The 23,076-nt window shown below is 47.6% G+C and overlaps 1 protein-coding gene and 1 long non-coding RNA gene across 4 annotated transcripts in view; one reads left to right on the top strand and one right to left on the bottom strand.

Annotated features, from left to right (window-relative positions):
• The first annotated feature begins 1,746 nt into the window (after positions 1-1,746).
• Positions 1,747-22,398, top strand: LOC148004330 (uncharacterized). Of its 3 annotated transcripts, XR_015628031.1 has the most exons (5): positions 1,764-2,245; positions 14,846-14,985; positions 18,435-18,623; positions 19,271-19,536; positions 21,085-22,398. It is a non-coding gene; the product is annotated as an uncharacterized LOC148004330 (long non-coding RNA). The 3 variants fall into 3 exon arrangements; XR_015628033.1 differs by lacking the exons at positions 19,271-19,536; positions 21,085-22,398 and having other exon boundaries at positions 1,747-2,245; positions 18,435-19,220; XR_015628032.1 differs by lacking the exons at positions 19,271-19,536; positions 21,085-22,398 and having other exon boundaries at positions 1,877-2,245; positions 14,846-15,450; positions 15,527-19,220.
• Positions 7,504-23,076, bottom strand: part of Acad11 (acyl-CoA dehydrogenase family, member 11) — a 65,140-nt gene continuing 49,567 nt past the window's right edge. The window contains 7 exon segments of the mRNA NM_001108181.1: positions 7,504-8,656; positions 11,923-12,032; positions 12,819-12,935; positions 19,588-19,742; positions 20,578-20,649; positions 21,379-21,464; positions 22,211-22,277. Coding sequence (NP_001101651.1) covers positions 8,542-8,656; positions 11,923-12,032; positions 12,819-12,935; positions 19,588-19,742; positions 20,578-20,649; positions 21,379-21,464; positions 22,211-22,277 — 722 coding nt within the window. The 3' untranslated portion in view covers positions 7,504-8,541.

The raw sequence follows: 23,076 nt of genomic DNA, 5'->3' as shown, positions 1-23,076 counted from the left end.
CGGCATTCCGACATCCTCACGGCTCAATTTCTGCGTCCTACTATCTACAGAATATTGTTTGTTCATTTTAGGTTTTCAAATAATGTGTCTTAATAATTCCTATGATTCTTTGTATTTCTGTGGGGCGAGTTCTGGGGTCTTCTTTTACCACCGAAACTTTTTCTTTAGGTCTTCTCTTTATTTCTGGGTCCTAGTCCCTTTATTAACAATTCCCAGTTCTCTGGCACAGGCACTCAAATGCGACCGTACCCTGGCCCTGAGGTTCTCTGTGGAAGAATGGGAGGAGCGTGAGTGCTGGGGGAGCCACTCAGCCCTGGGCTCTTCTGTTCTGGATTTAGCTATCTTATCTTCTCTCGAAATTTTTTTCTTTTCTGGGATTCACGATGTTTTTTTGTCTCTTCTGTTACATTTTTTTTTCTTTTTTTTTCAGAGCTGGGGACCGAACCCAGGGCCTTGTGCTTGCTAGGCAAGCGCTCTACCACTGAGCTAAATCCCCAGCCCCTCTTCTGTTACATTTTAAGAATGACGAAGGAACATACAAACACATAGAGAAGATCTCTTGAAAATAAATCACATATGGGCAGAAAGAATCTGTGAAACAAACAGACACAGAAGTCTGAACAGAACTTGCTGTGCCATGCTCTGCGGTCCCATATTCAGACTCCTGGCTGTCGGGACAACCAACGTTTAAGAGTGGGCTTCAGTGTTAGAGCAAGGTTAAAGCCCAAAATAAACACAAGGCACACTATATCTTCAGGGTCGTTGGCAGTAAATACAGCCCTGACCATATTTTTTTTTCTATCTAGGTTTATTAGCAAGATAAATTTCTGTTATTCCTACTTAATGTCCATCAAAAAGAAGAATCGAGTAATGGCTCTTTGTTCGGTGTCTCCTGGGATTTTCCTGGGTACCCCAAGCATAGCCGGTTAAAAGCGATCTAAGTAGATGCAAAACAGGGAGCCAGGGAGGTGGCTCGTGTCAAGGACAATATGGGCGCTCACATCTACTGACTCACAGCCATCTGGAACACCAGCTCCAGGATCGGACGCCACTGTCCTCCTCCCAAGGTGACCACAGTCACGCACACACACCCACACACTATGCACACAATGAGAAAATCTAAACATGTTTTAAAATAAATGCTTCAAAACTGTATTTTGTAACTATGTACTTAAAAATAGTTCTCAGAGCTAGGAAATGTCCCTCGCCTTAATGTGTCCCAGGCCCTGGGCTCAGTCTGTAGTCGAAAAAAAATTAATAACCCAAATCTTTTTGACACTTTATCCTCTCAATGTTATAGTAAGTTAAATTAATTTATTACTGGCTGTAGCGTTCCCAAAAAAGATAAAATAACCAAACGTCTATCACGGGACATAAGTTTAAACAGGTCTACCTTTGTTGTTGAAAGGCCTCAAAGCACTTATATTGACATATTTACTACCTTGAACTGAAGCCACTGGAAAAATAAAGGAGATGAAAGGATGAACTGCCCATGACCTGTTGTTTTTAAAACAAGGAGGTAAAAATTTCCATATGAAAGATCCTCTCCTACACCGGAGAAAAATAAAACTTATCAAGGGTGGAGAGTTGAGTCAAATGGGAAGAAAAATTAATGTAATTCTGAGGTCTAGATGAAAATTTAGAGAGAGGAAAGATAAAATTGTGAGGCACCCCTTCCCCTGATCACGTCACCTCTAGAATTTTAGATTTGATGTGCAGTTTGCTTCATACTCCTACCGCAGAACCAGACACATGATTGGCTTGGGCAGCCTGGCAGCTGGACTGTCACCCAAGTTTGCTCAGAGCTCACCAGGCACACAGGGACAGTTCACGTGGAGAGGGGAGATAAAGGTCACCACTTCAGGTGGCTTCCTCTGGTCTACTGTGGCCACCTGGCTTGTCACTCTCTCAGCCTCATCTTCCTGTCCTCTCGTCACCCACACATTCCTATGGCTCCCTTTACCCAGTCTCTGACTAGTCAAACACCCTATGGACATGACAGAGATTGGGGATTCACAGCTCTACCTCAACCCTGGCTTCAGTAAACTCCTGATGAATCTGGTTACTGCCAAAGTCACACTCATCAAGGCCGGAAGGACTTTGTGAATGTCAAACTCCTCAGGCAGCCTGGTGCTCAGCTCTGGGGGCTGGCAAGAAGGCTCAGTGGGTGAAAGTTCCTGCCACCAAGCCTGACGACCTAGTCGGATCCCTGAGACACACATGGTACAGGAGAGAGTGAACCCTGGTAAGTTGTCATCTGACTTCTCCCTGTATGCTATTCTCTCTCTCCCTCCCTCCTCCTCCTCTTCCTCCTCCTCCTCCTCTTCTTCTTCCTCTTCTTCTTCCTCCTCTTCTTCCTCTTCCTCTTCCTCTTCCTCCTCTTCCTCTTCCTCCTCTTCCTCCTCTTCCTCCTCCTCCTCTTCCTCCTCTTCTTCCTCTTCTTTCTCTCCCTCTCCCTCCTCCTCCTCTTCCTCCTCCTCCTCCTCCTCTTCCTCCTCTTCTTCCTCCTCCTCTTCCTCCTCTTCTTCCTCTTCTTTCTCTCCCTCTTCCTCCTCCTCTTCCTCCTCCTCCTCCTCCTCTTCTTCTTCTTCCTCTTCTTCTTCCTCCTCTTCTTCCTCCTCCTCCTCTTCTTCTTCCTCTTCTTCTTCCTCCTCTTCTTCCTCTTCCTCTTCCTCTTCCTCCTCCTCCTCTTCCTCTTCCTCCTCTTCCTCCTCTTCCTCCTCCTCCTCTTCTTCTTCTTCTTCTTCTTCTTCTTCTTCTTCTTCTTCTTCTTCTTCTTCTTCTTCTTCTTCTTCTTCTTCTTCTTCTCCTCCTCTCTCTCTCTCTCTCTCTCTCTCTCTCTCTCTCTCTGTATGGCCAGTGAGAAACCTAAACCTGTCCCACTGCTTTCCTGCAGAGCTATGTCCCAGGTCCCCTTCTTCATGTAGCTGTGAGCCCCTCTGTATTCAGGAGATTTGACTGAAGACTCACCACTGAGAGTTCCAGGCAGTTTTCCAGGTCTCCAGGAACAAAGGACTTTCTCCCCCTGGGGTCTTGGCACAGCCATTTGTTTATTTTGAAAGCTTCCCTCACCCTGTTCCTTGTCCCCAAGGATCACTCCTACCCTGTAATTGTGACCTTCTAGCAATCCCTTCTATGCCCCCCCCAAACTTCTAAACTCCTAACACATGCACATACATTAGCTCCCCCTTCTTTGCTAGGAGTTATTATTAGGGAGGCTGAGTTATATTGGAATTTGAAGCTAGCCTGGGATACATCACAGGATCCTGGAGGGAGGGAGGGAGAGAGGTGGAGAGGGGAAAAGAAGAGAAGAAGATGAAGGAGGAGGAGGAGAAGGAGAAGGAGGAGGAGGAGGAGAAGGAGAAGGAGAGAAATGAGAAAACAAAAAGAATATACTCCTTAGTAAGAAAAGAGGAGGGAATAATAAATCAAAGAAAAGCATACATCAGTCACATGATGAAAAGAAATTCTAAGAAAGTCACAGCACGGGGGAGGGACAGCGAATGGTATGTCCATCTGTAAGGAGGGTTTAGAAATTTGAGGAGTAACCATAGACGGGATTGCTAGAAGGTCCCAGTCACAGGGTAGGAGTGATCCCTGGGGACATGGAATGGGGTGAGGGAAGCTTTCAAAATAAACAAATGTCTGTGCAAAGGCCCTGGGGCAAGGGAATGTCTAGACAGAAGACAGCTAACACAGCTGGTGCAGAGGAAGGAAAAAGGACACTGGACATTGACTTCAAAGGAAAGGTGGTGGGGGACAGGGCCTGCAGTCCCCACTTCTCCCCACCTGGAGGAGTGACAGGGAAGAACCCTCACCGGATGGATCAGCCATCAGCCCAAGTACAGGAGGGAGGGCTGTCTCCAGATGCCTCCTAGTAGCCCTTCTCCATCTGGCCAGCACTCACTCAGGATGTCCCCTGGGTAAGGCCTTCCCAGGGAGAACTTGTCCTTACTTCAGGTAAAGAGAAGACAGAGAAGGAGCCTGTTCACAGCCACCCACACTGAAGATCTGAGGAGGTTTTCCTTAAAGGAACATGCCAATGCCATCTTGAGGCAGACATGTTGGAAAGCAGAAAGAAAAGTATTATGGTAGGATCACGAACTGACAATGAATTAAGGGTAACTCTCCCCAGATTCCTGCTTATTTGGGAAACTGAAAGTTCTAACACCAGAACTGGTTTTGTTTCTCTTAGGTGTCCTGATGTCCCCTGTATCTAGAGCTGATCACAACCCTCTGGCTGATTGATTAGATGTTAAGAGAAAAGAGAAGTATGTGTTCCCTTGGATGTTAGTGCTCAGTAAACATCTGCTTCCCCAGTCAACTTGCCCAGACTCCTGGCCTTCTCTCATGGTGGTCTGTTTCTTAGGAATAGTTTTTCCTTCAGCTTCTCAAACCATCAGGGTAGGCGGCCCAACCTGCGGTCACTCATGGTCTGGGCCTCAAACTACAGCTCCTCTTCAGGGCCTCAGTTTTTTTTTTTTTTAAGATTTATTTATTTAATGTATATGAGTGCACTGTAGCTGTCTTCAGACACACCAGAAGAGGGCATCAGATCCCATTACAGATGGTTGTGAACCACCATGTGGTTGCTGGGAATTGAACTCAGGACCTCTGGAAGCAGTCAGTGCTCTTAACTGCTGAGCCATCTCTCCAGCCCCCTCAGGGCCTCAGTTTTACCTTCATCCCTAACTCTGAGCACAAGTAAGTGGTGGTAATGCCAGGTACACACACCCACACCCAAACCCTGTCATGCACACACACAAATGCATACATGCACACACACAGACACACACATGTACACACATGCACATTCACATATGCACACATGAACATATGCACACATACAGACACACACTCACATGCACACACACATGCACACACATGTGCACAAGCGCTGGAGCACATATACATATACAAAATATGTGTATTTGGAGGGAAAAGCAGGGGATTCATATAGACTTACGGGAAAACAGACTATAAATAAATATGAAAGGGATGAGCTAACACTTTGAACAGACAAGAACAAATGAGGGATGTCAAAGACTGTTAGCACAATGGCCAAGAGAGGACACTTGGCTTTTCAACAGGTCCCTGGAAAATCTCAGCAAATCTTTCCAAACACAGACAGCATCAAGAGCCAAGGCTCGGGGGCCCGGGTATGCAAGTGTGCTGGGACAGAGGCTGTGAAACCATGCTGGAACAGGCCAAGCAATGGACATCAGAGGAATTCAGGCTTGGACAAACTCTTGATAGAACACAGTCAGCTGAAGGGAAGACTCTGGATTGGGTGTTTTTCAGGGATAAGCCAGCCACACATTCAAGAGAGTCACTGCAGCCGGCTGTTAGGCTGTGACTGCTAGTTGGGAAGCAGCTGTAGAAACCCAGGCCAGAAGAAAGTGGGGAAAATGCCTGCCAGAGACAAACAGGCCAGAGGCCCCCAGCCTTACATACTTCTATCTCCTTCAACCCAGTTCCTTACAGAGGACCACCTCTCTCCATTGGTAAAGTGGAGAAACTAGACAAGGCCACCTGGCTTGATGTGAGATGGTGTCCTTCATAGCAGACATTTTCATGGCTTTCATTTGATGACATCTTTTAGTTAAGACTGTCACAAGTTCAAGCCCCTTAAGAAGCCTGGGTAATGTCTGTCTTTTGAGTGCCTCTGGAGACTGCCATAGTTGGGTTTATGAAGAAAAGTAGTTGCTGGTAAGCCTTATGTCTTTTGAAATACCAAAATGTGGGGGCCAGGGAGGTGACTTAGTCAGTAAAGTGCCTGCTGTGTAAGCACCAGAACCTGAGTTCGGACCCCCAGCTTCTGTGGTGGTGTAGGACTGGAACTTAAGCTCGGGGTGGGGTGGACAGGGTGGACGGGGTGGGTGGGGTCTTTGGAGCTCCATGACCAGTCAGTAAGTTCAGGGAGAGACTCTGTCCCAATAAGGTAGAGAATGATAAGTAAAGACACAGTGGAAAACTCTCACCTTGGGCTGACAACCTGTCAGCCACTGGAGTTCTCATGCCAAGTAGAAGCATGTCTGTGACCCAACGGGGGCCCTCCGGGTTAGTGTGGGCTAGCCTTGGGGAAGGCTTAAGCTGCTACAGGTGGGTGAGGAAATCAGTTTCTCCCTAACTGTCCTATGTTGTCGACATGGCAGAGGGAGTTAACTGGCTACTTCCTCAGGAGCACCCAGCCATCCCTCAGTGTCCTATTGGAGAGTGGCTGTGCCCTTTTTCTGCATGGAGCTTGTGACTTCCTACCATGCAGGCTGGAGGCTCCTGCTTCACTGCTGCTAAACATGGAAAGATCTTGGAGGGCTGGGATGACTCAAGATGACTGTCTTGGGGGTGGGGATGGGGCCAGCATCCTACAAACGGCCTGAGGTGCACAAGCTTATCTGTCCTTCATTCACCCACCATGGCTGGGTCCCTTCGTCTTAATTTACAACTCGGGACTTTTTCACTTTCAAAAAGAATCTTTCATGTTTGGTCTTGAAATGTTTTTACATTATTTTATTCTACCTCTGTGTCTGTCTGTCTCTGTGTTTCTGTGCGTGCGTGCGTGCATGTGTGCACGTGTGTGCGCCTGTGCCTGCTGTGTGGCTTTGTAGGAGTCCCCTCCTCTCACCGTCTGCGTCTCAGTACTGAGCTTCAGTCACCAGGCTTGGCTGCAGCTGCCTTACCCACTGAGCCATCTTACCTGCCTTGCTCCTTCGATCATGTTGATGGGATTTTGTCTGAGTAAATTAAAGGTAAGGAAAGAGTCGTGGGTCACATGGAGTGCCCTGCCTGAGGGACAGGGAGGGACAAGAAGGCAATCAGTGAACTGAAATGAATTGCCAGCCAGGTTTCCTCCGAGACAGAGAAAGAGCACACAGGGTTTTAAATATCTGAACCTTAGTTCAGAGTGCTGAAAAACAAGACAAAAGCAACAGCAGAACCTGGGCTCAGACGTGGAGGTGTAGCTCACAATCCTAGGCAGCAGAGTTCAAGACCACGTGTCCGAACGAGTCCCCAGATGGCTTCTAAACCAAGCCTTACAGGACTAGGAATGCTGTGTATTTGGTTCTAAGCTATGATGCACTCAAACAAGGAGACTGTACAAAGCAGTTTACTTAAGTTGGTCCCAAACAGCTCCCATGATTCTCACAGCAGCCCCTGTCAGGAAAGTCCCCCAGAATTAAAATGGTGGCTCCGCTGAGTCCAAAGGAAACAGGTAGAGGGAGCTGAGGGCCTAGAGGCACAAGCTGCAAAGGCCCACAGGACATGGCTCTGAGCCCAGGCCTGTGGCAGACTCTGGCTTTCCTTCCACAGCCCCCCAAGAAGAAACATCAGTCACAACAGACAGGATCTCTGGCCACACACCATCACACACCATGAGCACACTTTCTGATGAAAAAGTTAAAGATTTTTAGGGCTGAAAATAATTTGGTTTGAAAATTTTAAATTTCCTAGCTATTTTTCCAATGGTATTCACACCGTAAAATGACAATAAGAAACAGAGATTTGAGTATATTTTATTCAATCCGGTATTCCCAAAATGTAATTCAAAGTATGATCAATATGTAAAGGTATTATCCAGTAGACATTTTTAATTATTTTCAGTTTTCAAAATCTAGTATGTATTTTACATTTACTGTGTTTATTTGGATGCCAAATTTTGATTTACAACATTTCTCTTTGTGATGAGATTTCACACGTGTACTTGAATAAGTAGCTGTACCCACCCATGCCTTTCCAACTATACTCAACCGCCTTCCCCAGCAACTGAACTGAAAATTTGTATTTAAACTAAACGTTTTGTTCCTCTGCTATACTAGTGATGTTTCGATGTAGTCAGTGTGGTGGCCCACAGTGGCACTGCAAGGGCAGCTCTGACAGAACTGGTGTCACCCGATCAGACCCGCTCTCAGGGAGCTGCAGAGCTTTGATGTAGCACTGACTACTGACGATCTCCTCAGCCTTTTCTACGTAACGTAAGTGGCCTTGACTTCTCCTTGATGTTCTCCTCACATGCTACATTTCCTTGTGAACTTTCACCTGCATTCAGATTTCACCAGAACTTCCTCTGTTGGGTTAGGAAGAGGCTTACCTGGCACTCCAAAATCCTCAAGTTAGAGCTTTCTCTGAGGTGCTAAACTAAGTCCCACAAACACTGCTGAAGGGGGTGGGGGTATAGCTACGTATGTTTCAAAGCAAGGTTGAATAGGCCTGGGGTGTGTATTCTCGGGGCTTAACTCTTGAAACACAAAATAACACACTTATTATGCTGACACTCCAGAAATAGCTCTGCTGTTCTCAGTGTGACCTCGTCACAGGCCACGTGTGTATAAAGCAACTGCTAACCCCAGACACTAGACTCAGTGACAGTTATGGGGTCTCCTATTTACCTCACGTTTGTGTGATCCTTAACATAGTAAAACCCAGTGATCAAAACAGATGCTACGTTACCGCAGGTGAATAATTAGCCTTGTGCTCAAACTACTCAAGAAATGGAGACAGAGGTTTTGAGCTGATCAAGAGTGTGCCCCAGGGCTGCTCCCATCACATCCGGGCTTTCAACTGCCTGGCTTGGTCCTGAAGCTCCATTTTGGCAATTGCTGAGAGATGGACTTCGTCAGGACCGTCTGCCAAGCGCAGGGTGCGTATGATGGCATACCTGAGAGAACGGGGGTCAGAGTTAATAGACAACACAATACTGTCACGTCATGCTCATCCCACACCAAAAAGGAACATGAAGAGAAAAGCCGATGGCTTCTGAAGCTCCCGTTTCAAAGTTCTCAGCTTAGGAAGATTCAAGATGGTGACCCAGAGGTGCAGATAATGCTGTACTTTGTCAGATTGGTAGCTGATATGTCGAGGGGAGTTCTTTACTGTGACTAAGAACGTTGGTGGCAGAATCAGAGTGATCCACTGTTTCTATGGGTCATGCAAGAGTGGGGACATTGTGGCAGTTCAGAGGTAAAGCCAGAAGTGGGTGTGACCTTCTTTCTGTGTGGATACCCTGACAGTAGGCCTTAGAGTGGGGGCAGTGAGCCCTGCTGGGTGGAAGGAAGCTCCTCAGGGAGGGCTGCTGCGAGTGCTGTTCCTGGCGTCAGCAGTGGCGAGGGGCCAGGCATGGGCATACGCTGACCGGTCAGGGGTGTCTGGCCCGATGCTGCATGTGGGTGGGCAGGAACAACACTGGATTACACTCACGTCTGGTCCTGACAATAGTGGGTACATATGACGCAGGGATGGCGGTCGGCAAAACCCACACAGGTGTGGTGGATGCAGACCAGTATCAGAGTTGTGGTTCTAGCATGCCTGGGCAGAAACTGAACCCAAGGGAAGCTCTCGACTCTCTTTTGCATTGCTTCACCAAAACAGACAGGCACACAAGGGAAGAAGAGCACATTCGGGGGGTTAGGGATTTAGCTCAGTGGTAGAGCGCTTGCCTAGCAAGCGCAAGGCCCTGGGTTCGGTCCTCAGCTCCGGGGGGGGGGGGGGGGGGGGAGAGCACATCTGGGGCTGTGGGGACAACCCTGAATGCATTTTAGAGGGCCTAGAGGCAAGGGAAAAAGTTCAGAGGATATAAAATTCATTAATGAAATAATAAAGACAAAGAGGACCTCAAATTGACATGATCAGAAAAGATCGCCACCATGGCGTAATAGACTTAAATTGTCAAAGGTAAAGCAGGACTGCAGTGTCTCCAGAGGAGAGGTGCCACATCAGGGGTGACCTTCTAGACTAATAGCATAACTCTCAGCAGGAAAGCCATAGGCCAGGAAGGAATGTATTCCAAGTCCTGAAAGGAGGTGACTGGGAAACAGGATATATTATTACCCAGCAAAGCCAGCCTTTAACAATGAAGGAGAAATGCTTCCCAGGACAAGAAAAGCCTGGGGACTCTAACCATCAGGCCAGCCTTACAAACGAAGCCAGGAAGTCTTTCATCTACAAGGGAAAGAAAGCACTTCTGTTGGCCGAGGGTAGCTCTTCTTGCCCAATACCAATCTAGCATAATGAGGGGGGTGCCGAATTTGATCCCTAGCACTGCATATAAAAGCCAGACATGATGTCACATGCCTGCAAGCCCAGCATTTGGGAGTTAGGAACAAGAGGAACATCAGAAGTCCAAGGTCTTCCTTTGCTACATAGCAAGTTGAGCTTGAGGCTAACCTGGGCTACATAAATATTTTAAAAAGAATGCCCATGCATCCCTGCAGGCTGCATACATATATGAAAATGCCATCCTGAACTCTATTATCTACTATATATGTAGTTAATATGTGTGACTACAGACATGTTACTAAATAAAAGCTGTCTGTTTGACTTTGAGGCAGGGTCTCTCTATGTGGCTAACTTGTTACATAGCCTAGAGGGAACTCATTCTCAGTCCTGCTGCCGACACCAAACCCCCAAGTACTGTAATGACAGTCATGTGCCACCATCCTGGCAAAAGGGCAAAACTCCATGTGCAGTCAGTGGGCTCCTCTCACTCAGGGTATGCTGTGCTCTCTGAACTGACTGGGTTGAGAGCTCAGGAGAGCCACAAACAGCCAACAGGATGGAGGCACACGCTTAGCTCTCTTTTAGGTGTAGAAGATGATTCCCCGAGTGAGGCTCAGAACGCAGCACAGTGCCTGCCTGGATGTGAAGGGCATGCGGGAAACAGAACTGTCTGTCATGACCCCAGCAACCACAGCCAGGCTGCAAATTCAGCTGCTGCATCCTGTGGCCCCCTCCCCTTCCTGGTTCTGAGTGGAACTCCATGTTGGAGCCCAGAAGCCCTCAGTACACCCCCAGGGTGAAGGCTAACAGGGCAGAGTCAGATAGTGGCCGTCCTCTAAGAGTGGCTGTTTCTCAAAGCTTGAGTCCCACAGTAATTCCCATCACTCCACCTATAATTACCCAAAGGAGGCGTCTTTACTCTTCCCAAACAATCACTGTCTGTGGAGCATCTGTAGGTTTAAACGCCTCATTTTATCTTCCGGTTGATCTTATTTGGATCTCTGCATTTTTAATGCCAATCCTTTTAAATATAATCTCTTAAAATTTTTGTGTATGGTGTGTGTGCACATATGTGTGAACGTGTGTGCATGGGTGTATGTGTGTGTATGCATGTGCGTATGTGTGTGCATGTGGGTGTATGGTGTGTGTGCATGTGTGTATGTATGTGTATGTGTGTGTACATGTGTGTGTATGCATGTGTGTGTGGTGTGTGTGCATGTATGTATGTGTATGGTGTGTGTGCATGTGTGCATGTGTGTGTATGCATGTGTGTGCATGTATGTGTGTGCATGCATGTGTGTGGTGTGTGTGCATGTATGTGTGTGTATGGTGTGTGCATGTGTGCATGTGTGTATATGCATGTGTGTGTGCATGTATGTGTGTGCATGTGTGTATGTATGTGTATGTCTGTGTGCATGTGTGTGTATGCATGTGTGTGTGTTGTGCGTGCATGTATGTGTGTATGGTGTGTGCGCATGTGTGCATGTGTGTGTATGCACGTGCATGTGTGTGTACATGTGTGCATGTGTGTACATGTGTGCATGTGTGTGCATGTGCACATGTGTGTATGCATGTGCATGTGTGTACATGTGTGCATGTGTGTGTACATGTGTGCATGTGTGTATGTGCATGTGCGTGTGTGCGTGTGTAGATCACAGGACAGTCTTGGGGGCTGATGCTCACATCCCACTCTGCTCCTTACTTTGTAAGCCAGGCTAACTGTGTGTGCAGTTAGTTCTCTCGGGATTCCTGGCCTCACCTCCCAGCTTGAAGCAGCGGCACTGGACCTCAGACAGCGCTACTGTGCCCACCCTCATGCGGTTCTTCAAATGCTTGCTCCGTCCCCACATCTGCACGGGGCTCTTTACCCCGAATCAGCTCCCCGCACGCAACACAGATGCTCCTAACAGCTAACGTCTCTCTACTCACATGTTAGCCAGAGGGTAATCCTGGGAAACCCCCGCGCCTCCGTGCACCTGGATGGCCCGGTCAGCTATTTTGCAGACGGCTTTGGGGGCGGCCACTTTGATCATTGCAATCTACACAGCAAGATAGGAAAAGAATGTTCTTTTCTTGGACCATGAAAAGTGTGGCAGGATTTGATAGAATTGGTATTTCTCTGTGAAGTAAAACAAAAAGCCGTCCCCACACCCAAGTCACGTTGGAAACAGGATCTGTCTGTGGCTTTGGCCATGTCTGTATTTCACTCAGCGGAGGCCTTTCTGGAAAGGGATCTCACTTCCAGATCACATTTATTTCTCAGTTATCTTGTTTTCAAAAGAATTTCAGGCAGCTTGTAAATCACACTTGGAATGTTTACGCTCCATTAATCTGTTCTTTCTTAGAAATGTTATGGACTTTTAGAATAAAATAAGTCCTTATTACTGCTAAGCCGGACTCACAAAAGGCAGGGGGCAATTAGATGTTTTTAATGGAACATTTGTAAGTGGCAGACTCACTCCTACAGCCCATACTTATCACCTATCTAGCCCGAGGTCACATGCAGAGAGAGCAGACACTCTGGACACAAAGCTGGCAGGGATGGTGCAGTGGGTATCGATCCATCGACTCCCAATGCCTAGGACTTCCCCAGCCCCTGTGGTCTCGTTTTAACTGCTCGTATGGCATTCTGCATCCTGAAAGTCATCCCCTCAGGCAAGCCAGCACTCGACCGACATTCAGTCTTTAAACCAAAACCACATGGAGACTTCCTGAAATCTTAGTGCCATCCTGGGGGGCATGAATCCTGAAGTAGCCAGTGGTGGGAGAGGGCAGAGAAGACTGAGGCTGGAGATGCAGGGGTTGGAGTCGGGTGGATAGCTCACCTCCTTCCTGGCTGCGGCACTGCCCAGAGTATCTATGCTGTGAGCGGCTTTCAAGGTCAGTAAGCGGATCTCCTCAATGGCAATACGGCTTTTAGCAATCCAGTGAGCCACGACTTCCTATAGGGGAGCGAGGGAAGGATCAGTGGGATCTTAGTTGATAAACCTTTCCCAGTTCAATGCGAGTTCACAAGCCTGGCTGCATATATCTTTGAGTCAGAGTCCTAGCTAGAAACCTGCGGAATAGCACAGTTCTAAGAGGAAGATTGTAGAAGCATTAGTCACTCGGAAGAAAAAAAATCAGCTATTTTGGATGTTTTAAAATTCGTGTGTGTGTGTGTGTGTGTGTGTGTGTGTGTGTGTCTGCCATGCATGGTGGCAGGTGCCTATTCTGGATATCTTCTTTAAAATTTTTTACTGATTCTTTGTGATTTTCACATCATGCACCCCAATCCCACTCATCTCCCCATCCCTACTGGCCCCTGTAACCTCCCTAATAAAAGAAAATGATAAAAAATAATAATAGTAAAACAAACAAACAAACAAAAACCTCACCGTGGAAGCTGTAGTGTGTCACAGAGCACACCCTAATGTCCGTACATCTGTACTTGTAAATGTTCACTGCAGTAAGGCAGTGCTCTGGTTCGAGGTCCCTGGCTTCTGCTACTCTCTCAGTTCTGGACCCTCATCTGGACTCCTTGGGCTGTGGCTGCCTTGAGTCATGGAGACCCTGCAGCTTAGGCTCCTCAGAACCGGCTGCTTCTGGTGCTCCAGCAGTCCAAAGATGGGAACATGCTGGGGTGGGCCTGGGTGGTAAGTAAGCTGTCAGCCTGCCAGCTCTCCTGCACCCACACCACCACAGCGAGCGCTCCAGCACTGCACTGGCTAGCTCACCTTTGGGTAAGCTGGCCCCGCTTACCTTGCTGCTGCAGCCCTGGGTGAGCTAGCCAGGGCACTGACACAGACCATGAACCAGACATGGCCCGCAGCCCTTGCCAGTTCTGCCTCAACTCACAGTGCTCAAGCCATCCTGCTTCTCTCTCTCCCATCTCTCCTACAGACTTGCACAGTGTAGTGGCTCCCGCCGTGGGCAGGCCACAAAGACGGTGGGTCTCTGGATGTCTTTCACCCATGTGTAGCATGGTGGCTGGCAGGTCTCTTATTTTGAATATCTTTATGTCTGATGTCAAGGTGGCTGACCTGAGCCACTGTCTTAGTGCCACACTTGGGGCCCACGTGACTACCAGTCCATGTAAGGACAATGGAGGGACTGGTTCCAGTCAGACTAGATTATTCCCAGCACCATTTCAGATAACCCAGCAGCCCTTTACTGAGGTGTTAGTTATTTAAAAAGACCTTTCCCATGCTTAGAGACGTGCCCCGTGCCTGTAACACCAGCACTAGGAAGGACAGACAGAGGAATCAGGAGAGGTTAGACTGGGCTACGGGAGATCCCCTTTTAATAAAACAAAAACAACCAAGACCGGAGAGAGAGCCTGGTGGGGTGGCTAAGAGCACGGGCTGCTTTTCCAGAGGACCTGGGTACAGTTCCAAGCACCCACATAGCAGCTCACAATTGTAACTCCAGTTCCAAGGGATCAGATGCTCTCTTACTCCGGTACACATGCAGGCAAAACACCCAAACCCATAACAGACAAACGAACATACACACAGAAACCCCTTAGAGGATGTTCTAAGAGTTTCTCTTTCTCTTTCTCTTTCTCTCTGTCTCTGTCTCTGTCTCTCTCTCTCTCTCTCTCTCTCTCACACACACACACACACACACACACACACACACACACACGGGACACAGAACAGTTCCATCTCCTCCAAACCACCCCAGTGCTGCAGGCTTCTGGTGTCACACCCCTCACTTCAAAGCCTGATTGGAGACATCACCCCACAGCCTTGCCTTTTCCAGGGTGCTGAAGAGATTCTCTAGCATGTATTTGATGTAGAATGGCGTCTTCAGCTTTTTTTACCCAGTGAAATGCTTTGACTTCTGCCCACGTCTTTCTGCTTACTAACAGTCATCGATGCTAGCTGCTGAGAATGACTCCATTCTGGGGAGGAGCACGGTCTGCTGTTACCCAGTCATCTGCAGAGGGACATCGAGCCACACCGACTTCTGATCCATGAAGCCTCAGCACACATTTCTATACAGCCTTTGGTATGAGGACATGTTCTTCATTTTTGTTGTTGTTGTTGTTGTTTTGTGTCATTTTTTAAGCAGACACTAGAAGTGGAATTGTTTGCCACTGGCTAACATTTGTGAGACATAGTTGGCTTGAGTGGCTGTCCCATGTGGTGTTTACAGCAGCTGACTATGACAGTCCTGGGTGTTTCCCAAGCATTGGGTACTGCTAGGAATAATCCTTCAGTCAGAGATATCTCACTCATTTTTCTAATGCTTGGTGCTTTTGATCCTCCTTTGATGTATTTGTTTGCCATTGCTAAGTCTGCTCATGTCTTAAAGAGACATTCGTGAGATATGACATAGCAAAACTGACAAAAACAAAAGAGGAAAAAGATGTGTCATGCAAACATAATCAGAGTCACGTAAAGCAGTCTTCCGAGCAAAACTGTGGAAAAGCAAACGCCTGGAGTAGCTGAGCCTGGAGTAGCTGAGCCTGGAGTAGCTGAGCCTGGAGTAGCTGAGCCTGGAGTAGCTGAGCCTGGAGTAGCTGAGCCTGGAGTAGCTGAGCCTGGAGTAGCTGAACTGTTTAAGAGAAGAGAAAAGTGAGAGGATCCAGTCTAGCTTTCTTTGAGAGGCGTTGTATAAGAATGTGAGGGGCTGGAAGAGAACGACTCAGGAGAGCTCACAGGGCAGAAGCAGAACCCCACGAACATGCCCGGCAGACTGCAGAGGCACAAGAGCATTTAAACAGAGGAAGGGCGCCCTCTCCCACAAGTGTCAGGGCAGATGAACAGACAAAAGCAGGAGTCTGAAGAGCCATCCCTCAGAACAAGACTACACTGTGCTGTGCTCCAGAGCAGTGGGGACAAAGCAAAGGCCCCCAGACTGATGCCCAGACATGGGCCAGGACAACAGGATGAGTGAGAGTTCACTAAAATCAAATGGGATAAAACAATACTTGAGAACCACAGAGCTGATAAAGTGCCCAGAATGTAAAAATCTCTCAGTAGAAAACACCAAGTCATCCAGGTAGACAGTGGACAGCAGACAGAAGCCCAAGGGAAGAATATGATGAGATGTCCCGCTAGAGTCACGTGGATCACTACAAACCTACCAGAATGCCCAAAGAAGGAAACCGGCAACATCGTCACATGTGGCGGAGTGTACAGACACTGGACCACTGATACGCAGCTTGTGAGCTGGATACAATGGTCGCATCGCCCAGGAACCGTTCCCCTGAGCATTTTTCTCAGATAAATGGTAAGTTAGTATTCACGGGAACACCTAAAGCAAGTGGGTATACCAGCTTTCTAACAACCAGAGCCATGACACCATAAACAAGAAAGGGTCCCTTGGCAGACGCACAGCTCACCTGCGGGACGTCTACACTAAGAGGTGCTGCTTAGCAGGACAAAGAACCAGCTACTGATTCACACAGCTTGGTGCTTCTCCAAAGAACCATGACTGAGGAAAACAGCCAATCCCCGAGGCTTACTTACATACCATATAATTCCATGTCTGGAATGAAAAATTACTTTGAACAGAGCAGACTATGGTTGCTGGGAGCCAGTGGAGAGATGGAGCTGAGAGTGAGGTGAGTTTGGGTCACAGAGGGACAGCATGAATGAGCTCGTGGTGATGGAAAGTTGGTAGCTGAGTGGATTCCGTGACAGCATCAGCGTCATTCTGATGTGCTTCTGTAGCTTTTCAAGCTGCCCCCACTGAGGAGAATGGGGTAGAAGGGACCTCTTGGCATTATCTCCTATGGCTGTATGTGTGGCTATACTTATCTCAAAACAGAACAGTAAAAAGGAGTACTTGCTTCTCACTTATCTCTGTGAAAATCCTGAGTTTCCTTCGTTGTCAGAACTTAGAACCGAGGAGGAAGTGCATGGGTTATGGGTTCACGGGCCATAAATCCCAGATGCAACGGTGCATTCGTAACCCAACCCAGGTGATCAAAATGGATTTTGGGGTTCCCAATTTTAAACACAGAACTATTGCTCATGGTGCTTGCTAAGCCTGACCAGCAAATTCCAGCGCTTGACTCAAGCCATGTGACGCCCCCAGGGCCATCTTCCACTTCATCGTCTTTCTTCACGCACGTGTGGCTTCTAAGGTCTGAAGCATGTCCAGTACGAATGTGAGTACTGTGAAGTGTAAAATGTGCACTCCGTCCTAAAGCGGAAACCGCCTCACCCGTCCTGTGTTTGTGCTGAGCTCACTGCTCACACAGACTGGGGCAGTTGAACACACGTCTTGAACGGGCTTCATCTGCTTCTTTTTACTTTTCAAGAACGCATCCACAGAATCAGCATGTGGTGCTGTGTGGGCCCAGCACTCAGGTCAGGACGGGCCCTACAGGTGGAAACAGGCTCGGAGTTCATTTCCAGCAAGCTGCCGCGGTAATGAATTTATTGATGAATGAAAACCAGAGAAACCACAACTTCATGAACAGACTGAAATGTTTTCCCTTCTTAGTTTTTAGAACGAAGGATCGAGTTCCCAGACGAGTCTCCTCAGACCCCAGACTTGCTGAAAAGCACTGAGGGTGAAAACTGAAAACTCCAGGAAACAGTCAAGCGTACTGACTGAGATGAAATTCCAGTTTAGAGCTGGAATGATTTAGAAGGCAGCTGGAAGGAGGGTCCGCATGGAAGGAAATAAAGTGTCATTTTTACAAATTGTGAAAAGGAAAAAAAGAGCTGGAGCAGATTCTTGTTTGTGACACGCCTACTTGCTCTCTTTTTGCTTCTGCCAACTCAATTAATTCAAGCCAGATGTGAGACGCGTCCATCAGAAAGAGACACGCGGGTTTCAAGCCCTTGCTGGTGTAGCAGGATATATTAAAGGGCAGGAGAGACATCCTCCCTGGTGCAGCATTAAAACAGCATTAAGTCAGGTGTGGGGTGCAGGCCTTTAATCCCAGCACTCAGGAGGCAGAGGCTGATGCGAGCAGCAGGTCCCTGGGTTCGAGGCCAGCCTGGTCTACAGATCGAGTTCCAGGACATTCAGGATTATAGAGAAACCCTGCCTCATAAAAAAACTAAACAAAAACAAAACAACTTCCCCCAAACAAAAGAAAACAAACCGACAACAGCAACCATAACAAACCCAACCAAACCAAACACCACTCGCAAGCACCTGGGCTGAACCTTAAGCTCAGGATGCTGCTGGACCCCCAACACGTCCTCCCCAACACGTGCTCCAGGGCTCATACGACAAGTTTCCAAAGATGTGGGGAAGAGATCATGACCATGAGCTAGTCCCTATCTGGCAGCAGTAAGGCTATATCCATCATGACCCCACATCTTCCCAAGGAGCTCCTCAACCACAGGCTTCCCCACAAATTGTATGGCATCACCAGATTGGCGGCTGCGTTCTTCTTTAAAAGGACATTATAAACAAACCATGTTACTGTTGCGTGAGCTCAGACACTCGCAGGTATTAGTGTTAGTAACTGTTGCCATTGTGTTTTGCAGACCCCTCTTCCCAGCCTCCTGTGCTACAACACTGCTATTGTTAATATTCGTATTTGTCTGCACCCACACTGCTCTCAGAGCCTGCACTGAAGATGGGCTACCTCACAAGACACGGCAGCCCATACACGCCTCAGTGGAAGCTGGGCTGGCTATGCACACCTTTCACGCCTACTTGGGAGGCAGATGCAGGTGTGTAGCTGTGGGTTCCAGGGCAGCCAGGCCTTGGAAAGAGTCTGTCTCAGAAGAGCAATAAACCAACCAACAAGACAAACAACCAAACCTAAGCAAGAAGCTGCTGTGAAACATTCTGAGTCATAGCTGAATGGCGTGGGGTGCAGGAGTGGGGAGCAGGTGATAGGGTGGGGGAGGCTCATACAAAGGCTTACAGCTGTGTGGCAAACACAGTACTCAGTCAACACAGGCCTGATACCAGCACGTGAACACAGGTGAGATTAATACTCAACACTGAGTTTTCTTGCTTTATTAAACAGTAGGAGGGCCTGTGGGTTGTGACTTGGCTATCTCCCTTCTTCTAGAAGGTTCTCTAGAGTCTGCAGCCATGCATGATCTAATTTTACTGCCTATTTGTCACTGTGTTTATAGTGGGTTGTAACTAACAGACTCAATCGTATACAATTTATATAAATTAAAATTCAAAAATCATGTATTGTAAGGAACCAATGTACCTCTCATCAAATGCTGGCCCCATTTCTATATTTCTCCATCAGAATCAGCCCATTCCATTTAAACAAAAATCTAAAATAGAATATTCCTTCTTTGTCTGAGTTACTCACTGTTTCCCTATGTTTACACTTAACTGTTCTAATCTCTTCTAGAAACCCCAAGGGCAAGGCACATTCTTTTTCTATGACAATCCCAAGTCCTCAGTGAGCTGTGATGTCCTGGGCAGGCTCTAGACAGCATGAGTCTGAGAGGGCTGAGGCCATCCTCACACTGTGTGCTGGGTGTTGAAGCATGGGACCCGGCTTATCTTTTACGAGGGAAATGCAGCTTCTCAGCCAGGACAGGCCCAGGCCCACAGCAGAGAAGCCCACGCCCATGCAGAGGAACCCTCTCCAGCATGGATGCTCCTCTCACTAAGGTGAGCAGAGCTCAGGGGGTACAGCAGGTTCAAGGATGTGATTCTCCTTACATGCTCATAGAGCTTCTTCCCGAAGGCCTCCCTCTGCACTGCCCGGTCACACATGATCTGCAGAATGCGTTCTGCCAAGCCCACGGATCTCATACAGTGGTGGATTCTTCCGGGTCCAAGGCGGCCTTGGGAAATTTCAAAGCCCCTGCCTTCACCTGTGAGAAAGCAAACAGAATAGGAAAACGCCCCTTCTAGTCCCTTTTATCTACATAAAGGCTGACTGCCTTCTAGTGTGGGAGGAGTTCGTTCACTAAGATGGAGGGAATTTGGATTCCAATCTAAGGTAAGGACGTCTCTTGAGTCACGTATCGGCTGCTTGAGAAGTGCTACACAGCTACAAAGGTGGAGATGCTGTCCCTGCCTTAGGAATCCAGAGTCCAGAAATAACGGAGGTGGTTACGGTGACACAGACAGATAAGGAGAGGCAAGGGAGGGTCACTGTCCTCCATGGTAATTCCAGGGCCAGCGTGTGTGTGCGTGTGTGTGTGTGTGTGTGTGTGTGTGTGTGCGTGCGTGTGTGTGCGTGTGTGTGTGTGCGTGTGTGTGTGTGTGCATGTGTGTGTGTGTGTGTGTGCATGTGTGTGTGTGTGTGCGTGTGTGTGTGTTGGGGGTGGTGAGAAACAAGAACACTCTTTGAAGGTTGGGGAGGTTTCCAGTGAATGGAAAGATGGGTTCCCAGGCATGTAATGGACATTTTAAATTTTATTCTGTCTTGGATCTAAATTCAAAGAAAGTATCAACATTTTCTTAAAACCACTAAGGAGCCTTCAGCATGTGGCTCTGAATTGGACAATGTTTGTATTCAGCTATGTTTCGGCTGATATGAAATATAAAACTGTCATTAAACATTCAAATAAACCCACATCATCCCAAATAAGAAAGTACACAAAAGGAACATTTTCCTTGATAACTGGAAGAAGGTGGGAAGTGTCTAAATTGAGGCTGCATCTTTCTCAGATGCAGATCTGGGACTAGGATGGTAATACTCACCCAATATTAAATTGCTGGCGGGAACACGTACGTGATTAAAATGGACCTCCCAGTGTCCGCCATGCACATTGTCTGTACAACAGAAAGTAACAATTTTATAATGCAAAATGAGTTGAGCCAAGAAGTCGTAGACTCTGCTATAAAGTGTAATTATTCAGTGAAAGGAACATTTCAAAGAAACCGTGGACATTCTAGGCAGAACCCAGCCCACAGTTCACAGCACCCAGTGTTGCAGCAAATTCAACTGCTGGCATTGTCAGAAGAGGTCTCAGGAACTCTATGGAGCCTTTTAAATCTGTCATCTGAAGTTGCAGACTAATGGAAACGGAAGACCAGGTCCCGAGTGTGCGTCACGGATGATGTCAATTTGATTTACCATCCATTTCATTTGTCCCCTGAGCAGACCCATGGTATCATCAGGCATTCACTTCCAGAATGAGAAACTAAGAAACTCCAGTGCCTCACTCACTTCCAAGGTTTTAAATGTTGACTCTTTTCCCCCCACAGTGGAAGCTTCCTTTCGGCGTATACAAACACACATGCAGAGAAGCCCGCCAGTCGGTACTGTTCTCTGAGGACAAGCTGCCCTTTCCATGGTGTAAACACGGAGGCAGGAAGCTGGGCTGCCACCCTCTCCTTATCTGCTCTGTCTGGACCTTCCCTGGCAAACTAAAGAGCTGATGGGGCCAGAGGGGTCTCTAAGGGTGCGTGTTGTGCACACAGTCCTGTTGGCTCCCTTCCGTGTTTCCACAGACTCTATCTTCCTGCATGGGATGTGTGGACTCGGTACAGAGCACTTACCCATGTAGCCGAACACCGACAAAGGCCTTATTAACTCTACTCCAGGGGTGTCCATCGGCACAAGGATCATGCTGTGCACTTTGTGTCTGCACAAAAGAAAAACATTGGATCTTCAGCTCTATGAGGTCAGGTGATCGAGGACGACGGGAATAGTGAGTGTGTTAAAGACACACTTAGCCTGGGTGGGTACAGGCTGTGATCGGGACCAGAAGCAACAGCTCGAAGGTGACTGAAACCTGAGGCCGCTCACTACTCAACAATGATAGATGACAACCTCCATCCAAACTGAGCATCTGAAGACAACCGCCTATAACACACACACCTGCCTTTCACTCAGACAGCTCTGAACATTTATTTCTCTCCCTCTCTTCTACAGTACCGATGACTGAACCAAGGCCCTGAACCCGACACCCACTGCACACTGAAGAGTTTGATTTCTAATAATTTTATCCAAACATCTTTCAAGATTCATAAACACTTCATCCTCTCCCCCCACCCCCCTTTATTGTCTCACTACACAGCACAGGCTGGCCTGACACTTGCTGTGTGGAGCAGGCTGGACGGGACTCTGATCCTTCCGCCTCCATTGCCTCTGAGGACTGAGGTTACAGGCCTGCGCTACCAACCTAAGCAGCTCCTCTCTAATCCCTCTCCCCCCAAAGAGTTCCCCAGTGAATTCTGACAGCAGAGCTCTTGGGATACAGACATAGGCTAGTCATTAGCGTGTCTTGGTTATGGTAGGATGCCCACATGGTGCTTTTTAAGTGAGGGAATGGAGAGGACAGCCTGGCTCATTCTTCCATGGCCATCTCCATCAGCAGCGCTTTATTACCTGGATACAGAGGGAGACTCCGTTCTTCCCAAGACAACTGCGATTTTGCACTTGGGATTCCCAGCTCCTGTGGATGGGAGAAAAGGGCAGAGAGAACAAAGGGAAGCTCCCATGTTACACTCCACTCTGAAGTTTCTGTGCCCTCCATGTTTATTTCTAGTCAAAAAAAAAAAAAAAGGAGGAAATGACTTCATTCATTAAAACAACAACATTTTGTACATGCTGTACACTATTCAAGAGAAAGGATTAGGCAAGGACAAGATTGCACTCCATTGATGAAAAGCTGCTATGCCAAAATAACCAGATGCTAAAGAAACGTGAGGCAGCTGGATGCCTGAGGCAAAAGTGACCATGCCTCATTCATGCCACTGTAAGCAGTAGCCTCGATGCAAAGGCTGTACCATTTTATATGTCTGAGGTAGCACCTTACAGGTTCTGATACCATCTTTAGATGGTAGGGCTATTTATTGGTTTATTAAGATTGAAAATTAGATAACAAAGCTATTCTGATTTGAGTCTTATTTTTTTTTATCACATTTTTAATGTCTGTGAGAATTCCTCCTTAGGACCTTGCAAAAAACACACTGAAGGGCCAATGAGATGACTCAGAGGGTAAAGGTGCAGCCAAAACTGACAAACTGACTCCTGCAAGTAGCTTATTTCTGTCTGCCATATAATGCACTGCAATATCACACACACACACACACACACACACACACACACACACACATACACACACACACACACACACACACGGTGAGGGTGCTACCAGAGAGAAGAGAAAAGGCATGGGTCTTCAGAAAGAAGCAGTCTGCTTTTCACAGCAGCACTTTCATCTGAAGAAAGGCCACAGTCTGTGGCTCTCG

Source organism: Rattus norvegicus, chromosome 8 (genome assembly GCF_021556685.1).
Source record: "Rattus norvegicus strain SHRSP/BbbUtx chromosome 8, alternate assembly SHRSP_T2T, whole genome shotgun sequence".
Lineage (NCBI taxonomy): Eukaryota > Metazoa > Chordata > Mammalia > Rodentia > Muridae > Rattus > Rattus norvegicus.
Note: the sequence above shows the minus strand (reverse complement) of the source record. Positions and strands in the feature narration are given on the sequence as shown.